The 17,773-nt window shown below is 39.4% G+C and overlaps 1 protein-coding gene across 3 annotated transcripts in view; it reads left to right on the plus strand.

Moving 5' to 3' along the window:
• The window catches only part of COL4A2 (collagen type IV alpha 2 chain), a 134,695-nt gene that overhangs the window by 83,762 nt on the left and 33,160 nt on the right, over positions 1-17,773 (plus strand). For all 3 annotated transcript variants that reach the window (XM_057390082.1, XM_057390072.1, XM_057390062.1), the window contains 14 exons: positions 3,159-3,293; positions 3,376-3,420; positions 5,540-5,656; positions 6,382-6,453; positions 8,057-8,092; positions 8,185-8,247; positions 10,380-10,415; positions 11,072-11,113; positions 11,641-11,715; positions 12,832-12,876; positions 14,064-14,126; positions 14,921-14,965; positions 16,965-17,018; positions 17,283-17,349. In XM_057390082.1, coding sequence (XP_057246065.1) covers positions 3,159-3,293; positions 3,376-3,420; positions 5,540-5,656; positions 6,382-6,453; positions 8,057-8,092; positions 8,185-8,247; positions 10,380-10,415; positions 11,072-11,113; positions 11,641-11,715; positions 12,832-12,876; positions 14,064-14,126; positions 14,921-14,965; positions 16,965-17,018; positions 17,283-17,349 — 895 coding nt within the window. The remainder of the gene's footprint in view (positions 1-3,158; positions 3,294-3,375; positions 3,421-5,539; positions 5,657-6,381; positions 6,454-8,056; positions 8,093-8,184; positions 8,248-10,379; positions 10,416-11,071; positions 11,114-11,640; positions 11,716-12,831; positions 12,877-14,063; positions 14,127-14,920; positions 14,966-16,964; positions 17,019-17,282; positions 17,350-17,773) is intronic.

A 17,773-nucleotide genomic window follows, 5' to 3' on the forward strand; every position in this document is an offset into this window, starting at 1 on the left:
GCTCTGACTCTGGCTTTGTGTTAAACTAATCCCATATGAATCTATTTCCTTAATTGCAAATAATATTAAATAACCCATATTCCTCAACAAACGAATGACCAGATAATTACCAGGAAAGCATGGGGAAGGGGTGCTGATGCCCTCTTCTTTATTTTCCATTCCTTGTTTGTTTTTTCCTCCACACCAGATAGGAAAGTGGCACTGGAAGTGGGAGAGTGGTGTCTGCTGTAGGAGTTAGAGAGGTAACCATGTTCCATGGAATATTGAACTGTACAGAGCCAGCCTTTTGTCAGAAACTGCAACAAAAAGTTTTACATTTGYTCTGCTGCCAGACAGCTGCCCACTAAAGGGTGTAGAGGAGCACTAAAGAGATGGTTTCCTTACCTCAGGCAGAGAAGTAGTTTTTGAGATTTATTTGATTTATTTTGGCTTTCAGGTACTCCAGAAATGAAGTGGTATTTTCAGTGCACAGAATCCATGTATTCCTTTCTTTGCAGAAGCAACCAAAACATTTATTATTTCATTTATTATTAATGAAATGCAACTGGAGTCAGCTYGAATCCCTATTAATTAATTTGAATAATTTTTCTGTGTTCTTTGCAGATGCATGGGATATGTTTGCATCCGTTTTGAAMCTTTTTAAAGGTTCCTGTCTAGGTTTGGATGCATGAGGCAGAACAAACTTCCTTAAACATATAATGAGATTTTAAGGCCTTATAGTAAAATTGAAATGTTTTCGATTGATATTTGCATAGGGATTTGTACCACTCTACCAAAGAACCGAAACAAATAAAAAGATCRCAGACTCCATTTTTTTAAAGAATGAGATGTTTATTTCTCTAAAAAGGCAGTTTCATGGGGCATGCTCAAATGTATTCTGTCAATTCCTAGATACTTAAATTTTGAGCCATAATAGGTAAGAAAAGTCGAGAAAATGTTCTTTCATAAGAAAAAACTTCTTTTTCCCCATCTTGGAACTCACACTGAAATATTCTGGTTCAGATTTAAGTYATTACTGTAGTGCTTTTCATCAGAATCTTTCCATTTGAGTTAGGCAACTAAGAAAATATGTCTACTATGATGTGCACCTCCACAGAAYAACTTTTAGAGATTCACTGCTTCAAAAAAAAAACCCAAAAACCACTGCTGTGGAGGTAGATACATCTGTAATAGCCAGCTGTGCCTGGCATGAGGAAATGAGCAGCTGCTTGTTCAGATGCCAATGCCTCCTGCCAACATGAGTTCTTTTATGTTTTAGATGTATTCATGTAATCTTTGTTCCTTCTCAGTTTGTTAACCTGGAAAGACATTGGTCTCCTGGCAGCTAAAAATCCACATGAGCAGATGTGGTTTAAGAGTAGGGATGCTATATAAAGTCAGGCTTGGTTGTGAGCAGAAGGAATTCTCTTTCACACTGACAGCTCAAACACTTTAATTCATGGTGTCCTTTGGCAATGCTCCTAAACCATCAGTCTTGTCAAATCAATCATTACAATATAGCAAATGATCCATACTGTACGAGATCCATCCTAGTGGCTTATCTCAAGGAACTCCATGTAATTCAGCCTTCAAATTGGTTCATTCCTAGTTTTCTTCCAAAAAAAAAAAAAAAGACTTGCACTGAGTTCTGTACTTCGGCTGTGTCAGCTTCTCCATATGGCCTCAAATTATATCATACAATAAGATTTAAAATATCAGACCTACCCCAGGTGTTGTGACAACCATTTTTCATGGAAGCAGTGTGGAAAATTGATTTGTTTTTGAAGGTACAAGTAAGCTGTGTTTCAGTCATAGTGTTGTTTTGGGGAATGTGGGTTAAGGACAACTGTAACATAGGTGTTTATTATGGRTAGTTGTTGACTATGAAGTTTTTARAGTGTATCACAAATGGGCCTATGAGTCTAAAATAAATTTTCCCTAATATCAGGAAGGCCTTGTTCAGTATCTTTGGTACAACTTCCCTATCCAAAAAATTAGGATATCATCAGGTTCATTTTCCCAAGTCTCCCTACTTCCCTCTTTCCACCTCAATGACATTAAATGAATTTGAACTCTTGAACAGGAATTGCATTCATCTTATCATTCTTTGAAGGCATGGGCAAGACTGTAAGTATTTTATACAAAAACAAGGAACTATTTTTATCAGGTTTTTTTGTAAAATGTATATGTGTTTGTTCATTGTTTTCTGCAGTTCTTCCTTTGTGAGATACCGATGCTGTTGCAACCTGGTCTGTGAAAAAAAATCTAATTGCATTTGAAAAACAACTTTCATTAGATTTGACTTAATTTGAATGTCTTGGTAAATGGTGCTTTGCCCMATTTAAAGCATATTTCTCCAGAAAAGATTGCAGCAATTTGCTATTAATGTCATTAGTGCAGTGAGTACACGCAAAACATATGTGGCTTTAGTGACGCTACGTCTGGAATTATATTCAAATACTTCAGGTCACACATCTCAGACATACTGTCACAATCCATTACTTAAACCACCATTGTGTCATTTCAAAATTGTTTTTTCCCCTTTAGAGCCTTGTGATGTTGGCAGCCAACAGGGATTATTTTTAAACAATGTTTGAAGTGGCCTGAAGAGCCAAACCAGTGCTGGAAGGGAGAATGACCAGGGAGCACTGTGTGCAACTCTTCAACCTGTGTGCATCCATGCATGTCCCATCATTTCCAGGCTCCACTGCTGAATAGAAATATCATCCCTTAAGAGGCAGAAATTCCTGTCATTAAATATCAGACTACATTTGTAATAAATATGGCCAATAAGCAAATTTCAGAGTTAAGCATATTTTACTTGTTTGGAGTGTCATACATTATATTGTAGGAGAATTGCTCTGGAGAAGCCTCATTCCAAAGAAAATATTTTTTTCATAGAATAGCCATGAATATTGAAGTAGTGAATATTGATTTGAAAGTCAATATCCATGTGTTAATTTTGTGACCACACGTGCAACATGGTCACTTCTGCTGGAGTTTCTCCTGTGTGGTGTTTCCAGATGATTTTTGTCAAAGAGCCTGGCCTACTGGGATGGAAAGAAATTCTGTGTTTATTTTTTCTTGGACAGATTGACTGCATTGCAGCAGTGATAACTTATCCAGATTCATGCTTCACAACTGTTCCTATGTAAATGCTGTTTTATTATTTTTATCAGGGCCAGCCAGGACTCCTTGGAGCACAGGGGTTCAGTGGACCACCAGGATTGATGGGGATCCCAGGAGTGCAAGGTCCCAAAGGTCACAAAGGTGAAAGAGGATACCCAGGAATAACTGGACCCAAAGGAGAAGTGGTAACTTTTGAATATCAAATGTTTTAGCTAATAAGCAAAATTCTGCACARAACTTCATTTTAATTGTGCTCTTTCACTCTAGGGACAAAGAGGAGTCACTGGATTCCCYGGGGCAGATGGCATTCCTGTAAGTAGTGGGTTACTTCATCTTTAAGAAATCACCAACTGCAAATGTTGCAGGCTAGCTAAAAGCCTTTGTTGTTTAATTAAAATGTCTGGGTTAAATTCTACRTCAGCCATGTACACAGTTTTCAGTTAAGGACATTTACTGAAGTGAGGGGAGCTGTAGATACACAATAAAAGAGCAGAATCTGCTCTCCCTCTCATTCCCTCAGATAATTAAGGTCCATTTGCTTTGTCCTATGGAGAAATTCCCTTGTRAAAGGGGCAGGAAAGGATAGAAATTTCCTGTGTCTCTGAGGGTTACCCAGCTAAGTATGTTCTTTTGTAGGAAAGACCTGTGACATAAATGCTTCACAACACTTAAGCTTGTGAATGAAGGATGCAAGTGGGTTATTCCAAATTATTTCAGATTTGCAAAGTGTGTATAAAGACTAGTGATTTTAAGAAGATTAATTATTGTTAATTTGCTTTATAGCTCGTATTGCAAGCTTGAGATAGTGTTAAAAAACTTACTGATCATGAMGTAGTGTAAAACTTTGAACAAATTGACCAGGTCGGTGAAACTGAAACACACAAAGAGGAAAACCGGGTAAAGTTCACAGCACAGTATTTTCCCAGCTTACACTTCTTTACATCTTGTGTCATAAAATAACAAAGAAATCCGAGTCACTGGAATCCCTGGACAGAGTTCCCAGGCTTGGGTTTCCTTTGTAGTGCTCCCTGACACCGGGGCCCCGCTTTGCAGCCCACGCATCCACATCCACTCTGCTTTCACCCTCTTTTGTTTCCAGAAGAGCTCCCTATCAAGTTTCAGGGATTTCTCTCACACTGTTCCTCATCTCCCTCTTTCTCACTCTTAAAGGAAAAAGGAAGACCATCTTTGCCATTTCTATTAACACTCCTGAGCCAAGGATCTTGTTCATCTCACTGCATCATGCTGAGTTTTTTTCTAAGCASTGTAACATCCTGGGTAGCAGAGTAAATCGCTTCCCTGTGAAGCCCAGAGTTGCTGTAGCTGGACTGCTTCTCTTACCTGGGCATATTTTCTTTTTCAGCCCTGCCTTCCTGACCAAGGGACTTTGCCTTGTGAGGGATAAATATCTTCAGACAGTGCTTGAACCCTCATTTTCGTTGTGTCCTCTCTTTGAACTCCCTTTACATTTTCCAAGCAGCTTTTTCAGRCCAAGCCTTAGCACTGACCATGGGAAGGGAGGCAGAGAGGCACCTGAACAAGCCACAGTGGCACCGTGCTAGGATGTGGGGCTGGGAGCCAAGAGACAGTGGTGGCAAGACTGAATCCTTTCTGGGATGGGGAGTGCCAGTGTTTGGTGGAGCTGAGTAAGGGCATGGATATTCTTCTGTTTTTTCTAAGCAACAGAGGAGAAGCAAAGTGAAAACTCTTGCTATAGATAAAGGAGAAGGGAGAAATATTTTATGTTAGTTTCTGTCTTTTTCCAACTGAGCTGCCTGGAAGAAAGAGCTGCTCAAGGGAAGATTTGCTTCTCATCAGCCTCAGTGCAAAGCAGAAGCAACAGCAATTAAGGTGAAGGCAGGAGCAGCGATATAAATCCAGTTTGAGACAGGAGTAACTTTGCAGGAGCTTTGTGTCAAGGTCTCTGAGCGCCCCCAGCTCCCCACCTTTGAGCCCTGCTGTTTTTTTCCATATTCACAGACTCATCATGATGACACCCTGTCTAGCTCCAACAGCATCTCTGACTTTTTTCCTGGCTTGGAAGCTGTTCAAAGTCAGTGAGGAACCTTTCTTCCCACTCTTCCACTGTGAAGCACTGAAATGCTGAACAATCCTAATTCTTGGTGCCTCCCTGCACAGCAGCCTCATCTGGCTTAGTTCTGTGCTTAACAGAGCCTGCATTGAACATAGCTCTCGTACCCTTTCTGAAAGGTCCTTCACTACTCATTTTTTCATGCTGTCTGGGGCATCTGGTTCAAGCTGCAGCTATATTAAAAAAAGGCACTGTCTGTTTCTGTCTTTGAAAATCCTAGTTTCCCATGGATCCAAGCCTTGGGCTTAATGTGAGAATGTCCAAATACTTCGTGACTACAGGAAAAGGAAAACTAGAAACAGATGGATAGATAAACACTTTTTTTTTTCTCCTCAACAGGGTCATCCAGGGCAGCCAGGACCAAGGGGGAAACCAGGTCATGATGGCTGTAATGGGACAGAAGGTGACCCTGGTGACTTTGGAATTCCTGGACGCTCTGGTTTTCCTGGTTCCATTGTAAGTAGCTGGCAGTAAGTGAGTACCTGAAGCTAAGAACATTGTTGAAATGAGTTTCATTCACATGTGGGCTGGAARTGAATGGGACATCTCTTAATAAAGGCAATGCAGGGCTTTTTGGCCCAGCAGAGCATTTGTGCAGACTTGGCATGGACACACTGCCCTGTGTTTWGTGATTGGATGGCAGCCAGGGCCAGAAGGTCTGCTCAGAGGTCACACAGGTCTTGAGGAGAGATTATCTAGGAAAACCTGTGCAGCTTTAATCAAAGGCAATAAAATGATATTAAACTCATAATTGGTGATGAAAGTAACCTTTTCTTCCCTGCCCCACAGCCAAAGTATTGGCTYTTCATGGTGACATACACAGGGTCATGCTGGGGTGAGTGGGGTTTTCCTGGGTTTACCAGGGCACATGTCAGCCCTGAGAAGCTGCAGCATCACTTCTAGCTAGGAAGTGCTACCCCATAATACCACTCCCAGGTAATGTGGGGGTTCTCTCCCAGAGTCAGAAATTCATTCTTTTATGTACTGTGAGGGTTTACACTTTTTTTCCAAACCATAATTTTCCAAGTCTTGGCATAATCTTTTCCTCTGAACTGCAGTATGTTTATGTACAGTTAAGAAAACCCCAGTAAATATTTTTCATTTCACTCTTGGCTGTTTRCATGTTAACATGCATGATGTAAAARCTCACATTGTGTTTTGGGTTTTTTGGTCACCTCCAGGGAGTCCAGGGGCCCAAGGGCCAGAAGGGGGAGCCGTACATATTAGCACCGGAGATCATCCACCGATACAGGGTACGTCTGTGACCYCCAGTTCTTATTCTTGCTCAGCACAGTTTTTCAGGCACAGGATAGAGAGTAAAATTTTCTTATGCTCTGATGGGCACATCCCAAGAGGCCCACTTTGATTTTGKGTAGGCTTTGCAAGGCAGCTTTTGCTTTCTGTGGTTGCAGCAAAGTTTATGTGATATCCAGGGAAAAATCTGCACTGTTATTTCCAAGGAATTTCAGCCTATAGGTGGGTTACAAAGGCACTGTAGAAGATGTAGGTGAAGTATTCCCCTCTTTATTCAATGACTGCCCTTGTGTTATGCATGGCAAAATCCTTCCTATGCCACAGTTTTGTCCACTGAATGATTGTGGTTACTATTAGCATCTTTTCTGTAAAATATTTATGCAAGCTTTTGATTGACTTAGGGTAAAATATGCTTCAATATTTTATTTATTTGTTTAGTGAGCCCCATGTATTCTAATGGGTGTTTTTACTGTGTCTAATACTTAAAACTTGTTTTGTAATCACTTGCAGCTTTTTCTCATATATATATATGTGAGAAAAAATATACAATCTTAAAATCTTTAATCTATAATTCTATATTTTCTATTATAGATTTAATCTATAAATCTATAATTTCAAGGTATCAGAAGGAGATAAGGGATTACATATGAAGAGTATAAATTGTGACTGATTTAAAAGCTGCATCTGAGCTATACTGAGCACTGAAGGGATCTGCTGACATTGTTTATGTRTATTTTGTGCCAGTAGTAACTGCCAAAATAGGTATTTCTATCAACATATTAGTAAGTTGCCTGTATTTTTAATGGAATCTTCCTTTTAGAAACTCTTCAGATCTGCACTTGTTAGTAATCAGGAATGATTAAGGGATGATTAAGCAATGCTTAAGAAATGCTCAACTATATTGTGGCCAAGGATACTGACACCTGTATTCATTTCATAAAGTRCTTGGTTCCACAAATTATTCTGTTAACTTCGAATTAACTAGATAGTTAGGATGTTACTCAAAATGATTGAAGGTGTTTGGACTKAATACCACTTTATTTATGTGTGTTGGAAGGTCTTTGGGCTAGAACATTTTTGGRTCTGATTTCCAAAAACATTTCATCGTGTACTGAAGTTGAAATATGTGGTTACTGAAAACAGTATGTTCCAAATGCTTTTAGTGACTCAGAAGAGAATCAAAATGATTCAGTAATTCCCATGCAACTCACAAAAATGAGCTTGGACATTTCAGCTAAGATTATAGCCCTAATTAAGCCACTGAYTAGAGAGGATTTTTTTCAACAAAATAATTCAGTGTGGTCTGCTGTATASTTCAGCCTTGTAGTCTGGATCCCTGAATTCACTGGTCAACTTTGTACCCTGCTATTCTATTGCAACTACACCATATACAGAGAGATGGAAATYTGTGCGGCCCACATTCAGTTATCTCAACATCTCTATGGAATACATCTGGATGGAAGGGTTTGAGTAGCATTGTATGCTATAATTAGCTATTTGAATAAGAAAAAAAATTAATGAGTGATAAAGAGATTTTATTCAATTTTGTATGTAGAATTTATTGCATTTTTTACTTCTTTGTTGTTTGTTTTGTTTTTTTAGGGAGATCCTGGGGATTCAGGGCTCATTGGTTTTCCAGTAAGTAGTGTTACAGTGGATGTGATAAAGTGTCAACAGTAACTAATATCAGAACAACATTATTGATGGTTGGTGGTTTTTTTAATTTAAAGGGACCTCCAGGTACRCTGGGTATTCAAGGACCTGTTGGTCCAAGAGGACAGCAAGGAAGACCAGTAAGTATATTTAAATTGTGTTCTCTAGAAAATTACCCAAACWGAAGAATTATCTCATCAAGTTCCATTATGTTGGATTGTAACCTAGGTTAGAAATAGCAAGAAGGTGTCAATGGACATAAAACCTTTTAAAAAGCACTGTGAAACACTGATTCCRCACAGATGAATATTGCAGGAAGAAGTATAGTTTCTTTTCCCCTGTATTGTCAGAGGCTTTTGATTCATATTGTATTCTTTAACCTCCTTGGAAATTCTCCCTACACTGAGTTATCAGAAATATCATTGGATATGCTATCTTTTCTGCTCATAAAAGATATGTGTATTAGCTCTATACACTTCCCACAGGAGACTGAATAGTATTTAGAAAGCCATTTTATTTTTAAACTGTTTATCAGTCTTTTTTTTTTCCAAAATCATCATTTACAGCGTTGATGTTGACCACTGTTGCTGTATAGTTCTTTGAGAAGGTTGTGTTCTCTCCAGATACCATTTTCTACATTTCTTATTTCTATGGTTAATAGTTTTATGGGTGAGAAGCAGATAGTCAAATTCAATATATTTTATTTTCTTTAAGCTTGTTTTATTTTCCTGTAACACAATTTTGTAGCACTTACTTTTTTCTTTGTTTTGTCAAAATTCACTTTGGACCTGCTTTACATCTCTGATCTGAGTGGGAAAAATTAATTCAGGGCTTTTCACACAGAGCCCCCATAACTGTTTTCAGAGATATTCCCCACCATCCCCCACCCAAAAAAAAGGAAAAAAAAACCAAACCCAAACCAGACAAAACCTAAATCCACACCATGCTAAGGCTTTCAWAGTTAATTTTCTGCACTGGCCTCTTTTATCACTTGAAGTAAACTGCACCTTTTTTTTCTCCACTGGTCCTCCTGAAGGGAAATCAGTTCTTTACTTACTCTTCCTCTTGAGCAAACCCACAAAGTTCATGAGCTTCACACGGGAGCCTGCAATGACTCATATTCCCAGTTCCTTGGAAGTTAGGAGTGCTGTGAACCACGTATTTTCTGAGCCCCACGACTGCATCYATCCTGTAACCACACTGGCAATGTCTCTTTTAGAGAGAAATATATCCARCCATAATTACTGTCTCTAAAGCTGTGGCTCACCTGGGAGGGCAACCTGGGAGCATTTCACAGCTCTGAGTTTGCATCATTCCTCTTCTCTGAGTCCTGGGAAGGGCAGGAAGGCAAGCATGGCTCCCTCAGATCCCTCCAGGCTCTCTGTGCACCCTGTGCAGTGCATCTGCCCCTGAGGTAGGGAATAGCTCACAAATTACTGGGCTAACCAAAAGTGATTCAAAAMCAGGGTTTTTTTCAGAACAAGTCTAGTGTTTGTGCACACAACGGTACATAGCAAGGCAGAGATGCTAACAAGTTCAGGTCTCACCTGAATTTTCTGTCTTTTCCTGGCAGGTTGGGCTCGATTGTGCATAATGCAGCAGCTAACATCCCCTTCAGGGCTCAGCAGGTGGACAGTTCCATCTGCAACCTTCTCTCTGTGTCACTCTTTCACCACTTTCTCTGAACAGCTCATGCTTCTCATTCAACCCAGCTTTCCCTCATTTGACAGAGTTTCTAATGTGTAGAGCCCTTTGGAGCTGACCAAAGCAAGGCAGGTTGTCTCTTCAATTAACGGCTTTTCTATCTCTTATAAGCCTCTGGCAGATTTATTTTGTGGTTTAGTTCATTTTCTACCATCTTCCTTTGCTGTCAATCCGTGCAATCCCAAATAGGTAATCTGAGATGCCTGTGGTCATTCAACCTTACAGACCAACACAGAGCTCAGGGAAGCACTTAAACATGTGCTCACGTGCATAACTTTAGATATGAGCTTAAAATGTTACCAACTCAGGATCCAAAAGCACAAGTTCTTGTCACTTGAAATAAAAAAGGGTTTTCAATAGATCTGGTCTGTTCGKAAAGATTACAAGGTGATTTAGGAAGGTATTTTTCTGAACAGTTAATACAGCTAATAGGTAGTGAGGATAGCACACGCAGTGCTGAGGAATACTCTGCCTCTAAAGACACACATTTCAAACAGAAAGTAAGTGACCTCCTGCATGCATTGATTAGAAAGCAACAAGTAACTTGCTCTCCCCTGTGTTTCCCCAGGGACCACCAGGACCCCCAGGCCCCCCAGGACCACAAGTAAGTCTTTGTGTCAGAGTTGTTCATGCTGATTTTGTGTTGCTGAGGCTTATCCAAGACCTGCTTGAAGGCGGTAAAAGAAAGAGCCAYGGGCTGTATGAAAGGCTGTGTAGCATAAGACTCTCTGTGTTGGCTGCATACCATGAGAAGTTAATCTTACACTGGGATTGCCTACCCTGAAAAGATTAAACCAGTTTTAGAGCCAGATTTAATTTGCTACTGTAGTCACAGTAGCTTCCCATGAATAGAGAATCCTTCCAGTCTTTACTATATTCAATTTCATCTCCATGGAAAAAATATATGAGTTCATTGTTCCAGCCCAGATAGGTGTTTTTATTTAGCATTCAAGCCTATTAAAAGTCTTGCAAAAGAAATGCTGGATCTTTTCATGGCATTACTCAGTGGATGACTCAAAGAAGCACTGGTAGCATGAGATTTTAATTAGAGTTGTCTTTCTGAAAGTTTAGGTCTATAAAAATAGTTCTAAATCTATAAAAATATTTTGCGGTAAAACTAGACTATTATTTGATTGCAGTTCTTCAGTGGTGTCCTACAGACTTGATAGCCTAAAAAAGGCCTTTAAGCATGTTTAAATTTGAATTTTGGATTAGATTAGTGTTGTACACTTGGTAAATATTGACCTGTTGTTTTTGCAGGGCAGCAGGGGCCTTGGCTACTATGGCGAAAAAGGTGAACAGGTAAAGGAAAACTAATRAATTAATATCACTACTAAAGGGCAGGTTGATGTTATCTGCTATTTATAAATGAATCTATTTTAAATACTCTCTTCATTTGCAATTGCATTATGTAATTGTAAAAGAAAAATGAAGCATAGGTCTGAAAGCAATTGCAATTTCTATAAGGAACATCATAGCTGAACTAACTGCTACATGTTTAGGTCCCTCTGTGCCCTCATTTACACTGACACAGAGGTAACACTTCTGAAATTTATGAAGCCAGGCTACTTTATATAATGCAATGATTTTTATTGTCATTCCAGAAAAATACAGGGCACAAGCAAGTATTGCTGTATGTTAACCCAGCACCAAATTAATTTATCTCGCTATCAATTTATTTGGTATGGTTATATGTGATTCAGAGCCATACTCCTAGCAGGGGCAAATCCGTGTTGCTCCTTTTGTTGCATTTCCTGGACCTGTGCTGATCAGCAGCTTGGCCAGATGTTACAGCTGTTAATAAATGTTCCTTCMTGCTTTTCCTGCAGGGCCCCCCAGGTCCTCCGGGTCCACCTGGGCTTCCTACAGGAGAACTGATKGGTGTCCCCACTGACAAACACAAGGTAAAATAAGGGGGTATTTTTCTGAAACACACAAGGACCTAAGGGCTCTGCAGTGCCAAAACTAATATTATACAAACCTGCTTTAACATCTAGAACTTAGAAGACTGCAGTATATCAAAAGAATAATCTGCTACTTTCACAAACTTGGATTATAAAGTTTTTTGTTGAAACTATGATGGCTAAAATAATTCAGAAAATACTTCTCAAGTCTAGAGGTGCCTTTGGCAAACTTGAATTTTTTTAAGCATGCAGCTACTGGCCATCACCCACATCTCATTTTCAAGCAGAAATGCCTGCTGAGAAACCATTATTGTTTTTGTTTTCATAACTTATCTCTGTGATGCAGATATTTATATACTTAGAGTKAAGCTTATTCATACATATTGGAGAAATCCCCACCACTGAGATGCAGTTTATTCTCWTCCATTGCTTCTTGCTGGGAGCAGAGGTACTCATACCCTTTAGGTGTATATTTTGTATGAGACACCAACCTCCAGAACAGTAAATTTTCATCCCATATTTGAAGTTAGAAGGTTTACGTGGCTTGTACAATTTCTGCAATAAATTGAGTAAACTGCTACTGGAAGATCTAAAAACACCTCTAATACTCAGCAGTCTATTTTAGCTAACATACATGCTGGGTTTTCTGTGACTAAGCACCCACTTGGGAGCTGCTTACCTGGAGAGCTGTTATATTCAGTGGAGGTGTCATCAATACAGAAAGTGGACTTTAGGCTAAGATTTGTCTTACCCTAACAGGAAAATGATCAAATAATTCGTAGATAATCAGCAGATAAAAATGGGAGRTTGTTCATTTATTCACAGGCATTACTTAGGCACTCACCACCCAAACAAGCATGAACAAGCCTGGAAACAGCTGGGCATTCTTATTCCTAGTGACATTTTCAGAAAAAATTATCAAATATTATTTTTAAAAGGAACTTCAAAAACTTCTTATGAAAGCATGTGTTTTATATGAAAAGTGTATGAATAAAGAACAGCACAAGAGTGGTGGTTTTCCTCCTGATAAATATCAGTATTTTTGTGTTGTATAAATGTTATTGAAATGTAAATGGGAATGCCAAACCTATCTGAATACTTTTTCTTTATTGTTAGGGTGAAAGAGGAGACCCTGGACCAAGAGGGGAAACTGGAATTCCAGTAAGTCATGTGGAAAAGAACAAAGACAAATAATAATATTGGCATTAATACTTGTGCACTCTTCAGTGAAGTGATGCGAAATAGATGTGTTATAAGCAGAGACACCAGTTCTAATGCTTCAGAGAAACTGAACAACTTGATGTGTAATAACTCTACAATATAATCAGTTGTTCTCTTATTGGTTTACTGAAATAAGATTCTCCCTCACACATTTTTAATTTTAGTTTTAGCTATTAATAAGTCTTTTCACTTATTCTTCTGATCTATGTTTTAAAATTTCACTTTATTTCATTAAATAAGATTATATGGAATTTTTTTTAATCCTTTTGAGTCTACTTTCCAACACATACAGACTTTTTGTCTCATGGATCTTTAGATCTGTTGAGCAAGTGGGCAGTAATCCCATGTGTTGCTGTATTGTGTAAAGCTGTCAACCCAGCTTGACTGAACATGGTTTAGTTATAACTCACAGACAACCTCTAGACTGACTAAACAGCTTTGCCATTGAGTGGTTCCTTTTGACTTCCCAGAGGGGTTTAAAACACARTCTTTACCAAGCAGGGATGCCTCAGTGAGCATTTTGCAGAGCTTTATTTTCTCAGATGGTCTGGTCAGCAGCTCCACAAGGTTATGGGAGAAGGTCACAGTGTGAGCCCTGATGCCCTCTGTGCAGTTGTTAGCTGGTTCTTCAGCTGCTGGTCAGATTTTACACACGTAGGATTTTTTTTTTACTCATTAGGAAAACTGTGAATTATATGCTGATGCAGCAAAAGGGGATATGGATTTCTCCCCCCCCCCCCACTTTTTTTTTGTATAGTGGGATGGATAGCAGCATCCCTGTGTTTGCCAAATTGCTCTCTTAAGCTAAAGTTTGGGCATAAGCTGGGTTGCTTAATTGGTTGTATAGCTGAATAATTGCTTTGGCTGTTCTTCAGAGCTGCAGACACAGAAGAAATAAAGGAGATGATAGGAGGCACTGTCCTTTCTCTAATGGCCTGCTCCTGCTATTGTAACAAAGCAAGCATTTTGCACTTAATTTTAAGGACAACAGTCCTTTCACATGCAGCTATTATTAGATTWTCCTTATGTTACAATGATGCTTTCTTCCTGTTTAGCTTCTATAAATCAGTGTTGCAATTTTTTTGCACATAATGAATATTTTGAACTGACAGTGCAATGTTTCCTAGGGTGTACTTCTCTTTCCTCTTGAAAAAGGTGAAGAAGGGGTGATGGGCTACCCAGGACAAAGGGTAAGTCACTTATATTAAAGGTAGATTTCACTCAGCTGAATGTGTGGATCTGAGCTGAGAGTTTGCCTTCTGGAACAAAACACAGATAAAGACTTTATAGAAATTACACTTCAGATCAGTAGGTTTGGACAGCTCAGAACTGACACGGGAAAGCAGAAATGCCATTTTGAAATGGGGGCAGGAGGAGGCCCCACAGGACTCCCAGATGTGCCTGTGGATTCACAGATATGCCAAAGAAAATGGCAAGGTATGCCTGAGCCACCCCTGGAAAGCCTTGTGTATCTCTTAACCAAAGCTGTGCTCACAAACWMCAGCTGCTGCCCTGTCCTCAGCACRGCCYGTGCTTCACTGTTTCCATCTGAGCTGTCTGCAGACCATGGGAACAAACAGGAGTTTGACTCCACTTACTTGGGACTCCTCAAACAAAAGTTAATCCAAATGCTATGCTGTAGATTCTATGAATGCTTGATTTCGGGCAGTGTTTCTGAACTGCTTCAATAGAGTGAGAACAGTCCTGAGAATAATACATTTTAAACAAAAATCTCAGACATCTCTAAAATATTTATGGTCAATTCACAATGTATTGATTAAGAGAGGAAAAAMTCAAATACCAGATTAGATTTCAGACCTGTTCTGTTAGCACCATACRAAAATCCAATTGAAAACATACCTGAAGTCTGACTGTTAAAGTTTCAAGCAGTTAGGTTTATTTTATCTAATAAATAATAATGGGTTTTAGATGTGAGGATGTTAGGGTGTAATTYTGTATTGTTAATTTTATTGTGTCTTCATAGGGACTGCCTGGCATCACTGGCTTTCCAGGACTCAGTGGAGAAAGAGTGAGTATTTCATACAAGACTGTGGTTTCTAACACATATGAAGTCAATCTGTCTGAGAAGTAAACTGTAAAGGACAAATTCTGCCTGCAATTACACCAGCCATTGTCTAACAAATATCATCTGGATTCATCCRTCATTGTAATTCTGGGTTCATTATTTTCCTCATCGGTGAGAAAAAGAAATTRCCCTGTAATTAAAGTCTGGTTTTGCTTAAACCATGAGCATCTTTTGAGAGCTGTACCAGGAGGTGTCACTTTCATTCTTCCCATTACTGTGATTATGATGKCTGTAATTTTCTTCCTACAAGCAGAAACTTTTTTGAATAGCTTTCTGCAGATGTGGCTGAGATGTATGGTTATSTTGGATATCACAAAAGGAGAAGAGATGGAAACTGATAAATATACCAGTTAAATCTCTGTCCCCATGGAAACACACCCAAATATTTAAAATAGCATTCTGTCAGACAGAGACTTTCTGTTTGGTCTCAGAAAAAGGCTTCTTCAGTCAGCATTAGAAATCACTTCCATGAGGTAAATAGCTGTGGGATGCATGATTTTTCCATGCTTTGCCATCTTTAGTTGTTTAAAGATTTGTCCTGCCACCAAGGCATAACAATAATAACATGAAACACATGGGACATGAAAGTACACGAAATCTGAAAAATAACACTTGCACAGCTATTCAGTGCTGGTGGTGTGGAAGGAATTGCTGTTASTAACACAGACATGGAGAGGCTGATGCAAAACCCATTGAAGCCCACTGGTTGACCTTAACACGGGTTCATGCTCCAGTCAGATGTGAACAGTGGCTGCCCCTTTTTGAGGATGAATCTTGGCCACAATTTCAGCAGAAGGGACATTGGTTTGGATGGACTACCACTGTATAATGTGTGTGTGAGAGGAGACACCCTACTCTATGTGTCATTCACAACCAACTCCTTTTTGTTGATTTTTGAGTGATTTGATCCTTAAGAAATAAAGAAGGATGGTTAAGTCCTGCCAGCACACAGATGAAGTTGCATTTAGGTAGGAAACTGCTGGCTTTGCTTTTAGACCACCAGCTCCACCTAGTGTAAAGAGATTTTACACCTGATAACCAAGAGTCTCCTTTTCCAATRGTGTGATGTACAGTTAGCATTATGGAAAAATCTTTGAAAAATGTGGTCGAGTTTGCAGCATCTTGTTGAGAGCTGAAGTACTTGTAGTGCTTCAGAATYGCTTCAAAAGTGACTTACAGAGCTGGTTATTAACACTCAAGTTCTGGGGAAGAGTTGTACCCACTGTGAAACTTGGAAGGTGCTGAATTTTAAAAATGTGACTAATAATCTAAGTGTGAATTATACAAAACTACTGGTGCTAATTATAAGTGTGAATTATACAAAACTACTGGTTTCAGCAAGACTGTGTTAATTGACATCAGTTGTTGATCTGGCCACTGTATTCTATTAAAAGCATGCCTTTTTAGCACCAGTCTCTTTCCAGAGTACATATAAACATTTTCTGTAGAGAACAAAAGTTGTCAGAGAGCTGAGTGAAGCACACAGAAGAGCTGATCTCATCTGTATCAGCATCTCTGAAATCTGCACTTTTCTCTGCTCACACCATCAGCTGAAATACACTCTYGTGGGATAGGATATAACATGTTTTACCATAAACGTTTTAATCCACATGCTTTGGATTTCAAACCTTTTAAAAGAATGGAGTGCACAAGATCTTAACTATTCTAGCATTTTCTAGGGTAAGGATGGAGAATTTTCTCTGGGATATGGCACGCCCAGGGGTGGGAGAGTAGGGTGCTCCTGCCATCTGCACCACTGCCAGGGGTGACAGTCTRCAGCACAGCAGGTCCCTCTGGCCTCTGGCAAGAGTTAGGCTTGGTCCAAGAGGTGGAACTTCAAAACATAAGGAATCCTTTTGGTGTTACAGGAATTGATACAGACCAAATAATTTTAGTCTCTCTCTGGTAAAGGAGAAGTCAATAATTTCTATGTGTATTACAGGGTTTTCAAGGATTGGATGGTCCACCTGGTGGCTATGGCCCTAGAGGAGGCAAGGTACTGCTTTACTTTCATTTGCTAGAAGCAATAAGCCAGATGTCATTTTGCTTTCTTTTCTGTCACCATGTAGTAGCAAMTGTCTGTCATCATTGCAGAGCTGGGTATGTGGTTTGTTAACTTGAAATCTTTGAGGTTTCTTAAATGTCCTGTCAGTACCTTTGGCAGTTTGGGTATTTGTGTTTCATAGGCACACATTTCTATTTAGAAATAAATTCTGTAGAATAATGTGCTTGGGTGTGATACTTCAACTTGTGTTAACAGGGGGAGCCTGGTGAGATGGGTCCTCCAGGGCCAGATTCCTATTTCCCTTCCCGCATCCCAAGGAAAGGTACGTCTTCCTTGCTTGGGTGGTTTATCTTAGCTGTTTTACTGCCTTCTGCATAGATCAAAAGCATGACATTCTGAGAATTCAACTCCTAAAAAAAATGTGTTTGCTAAAGTTTTCCACAAGCTGTAATTGCCTTCCAAGAGTGCCCTAATCACCTTTTTGCAGGCAGGTGGTTTCTTTGTCTCTCCCTCTGAAGCTGGATTGCTATACAAAAGGCTTCCATGCATGCCTGTGTCCACAGAGAAGCAAGCAGAAAAGCGTGTGACTTTGTTGTCCAGTGAAAGGAAGAATGGGAGTCTGTCTTGTGTGTCCTGTTTCAGAGACTTTTGATAAAGTGCAGTCAGTAGTGGCAGCACAACAAAACATTCTTATCATCTAATATTAAGAAAGAAAGAAAAGAAAGAGAGAAAGAGAACAAGAAAGA

This window comes from Malurus melanocephalus, unplaced genomic scaffold (assembly GCF_030028575.1).
Source record: "Malurus melanocephalus ecotype Western Australia unplaced genomic scaffold, MMel_1.1 scaffold_1, whole genome shotgun sequence".
Classification (NCBI taxonomy): Eukaryota; Metazoa; Chordata; class Aves; order Passeriformes; family Maluridae; genus Malurus; species Malurus melanocephalus.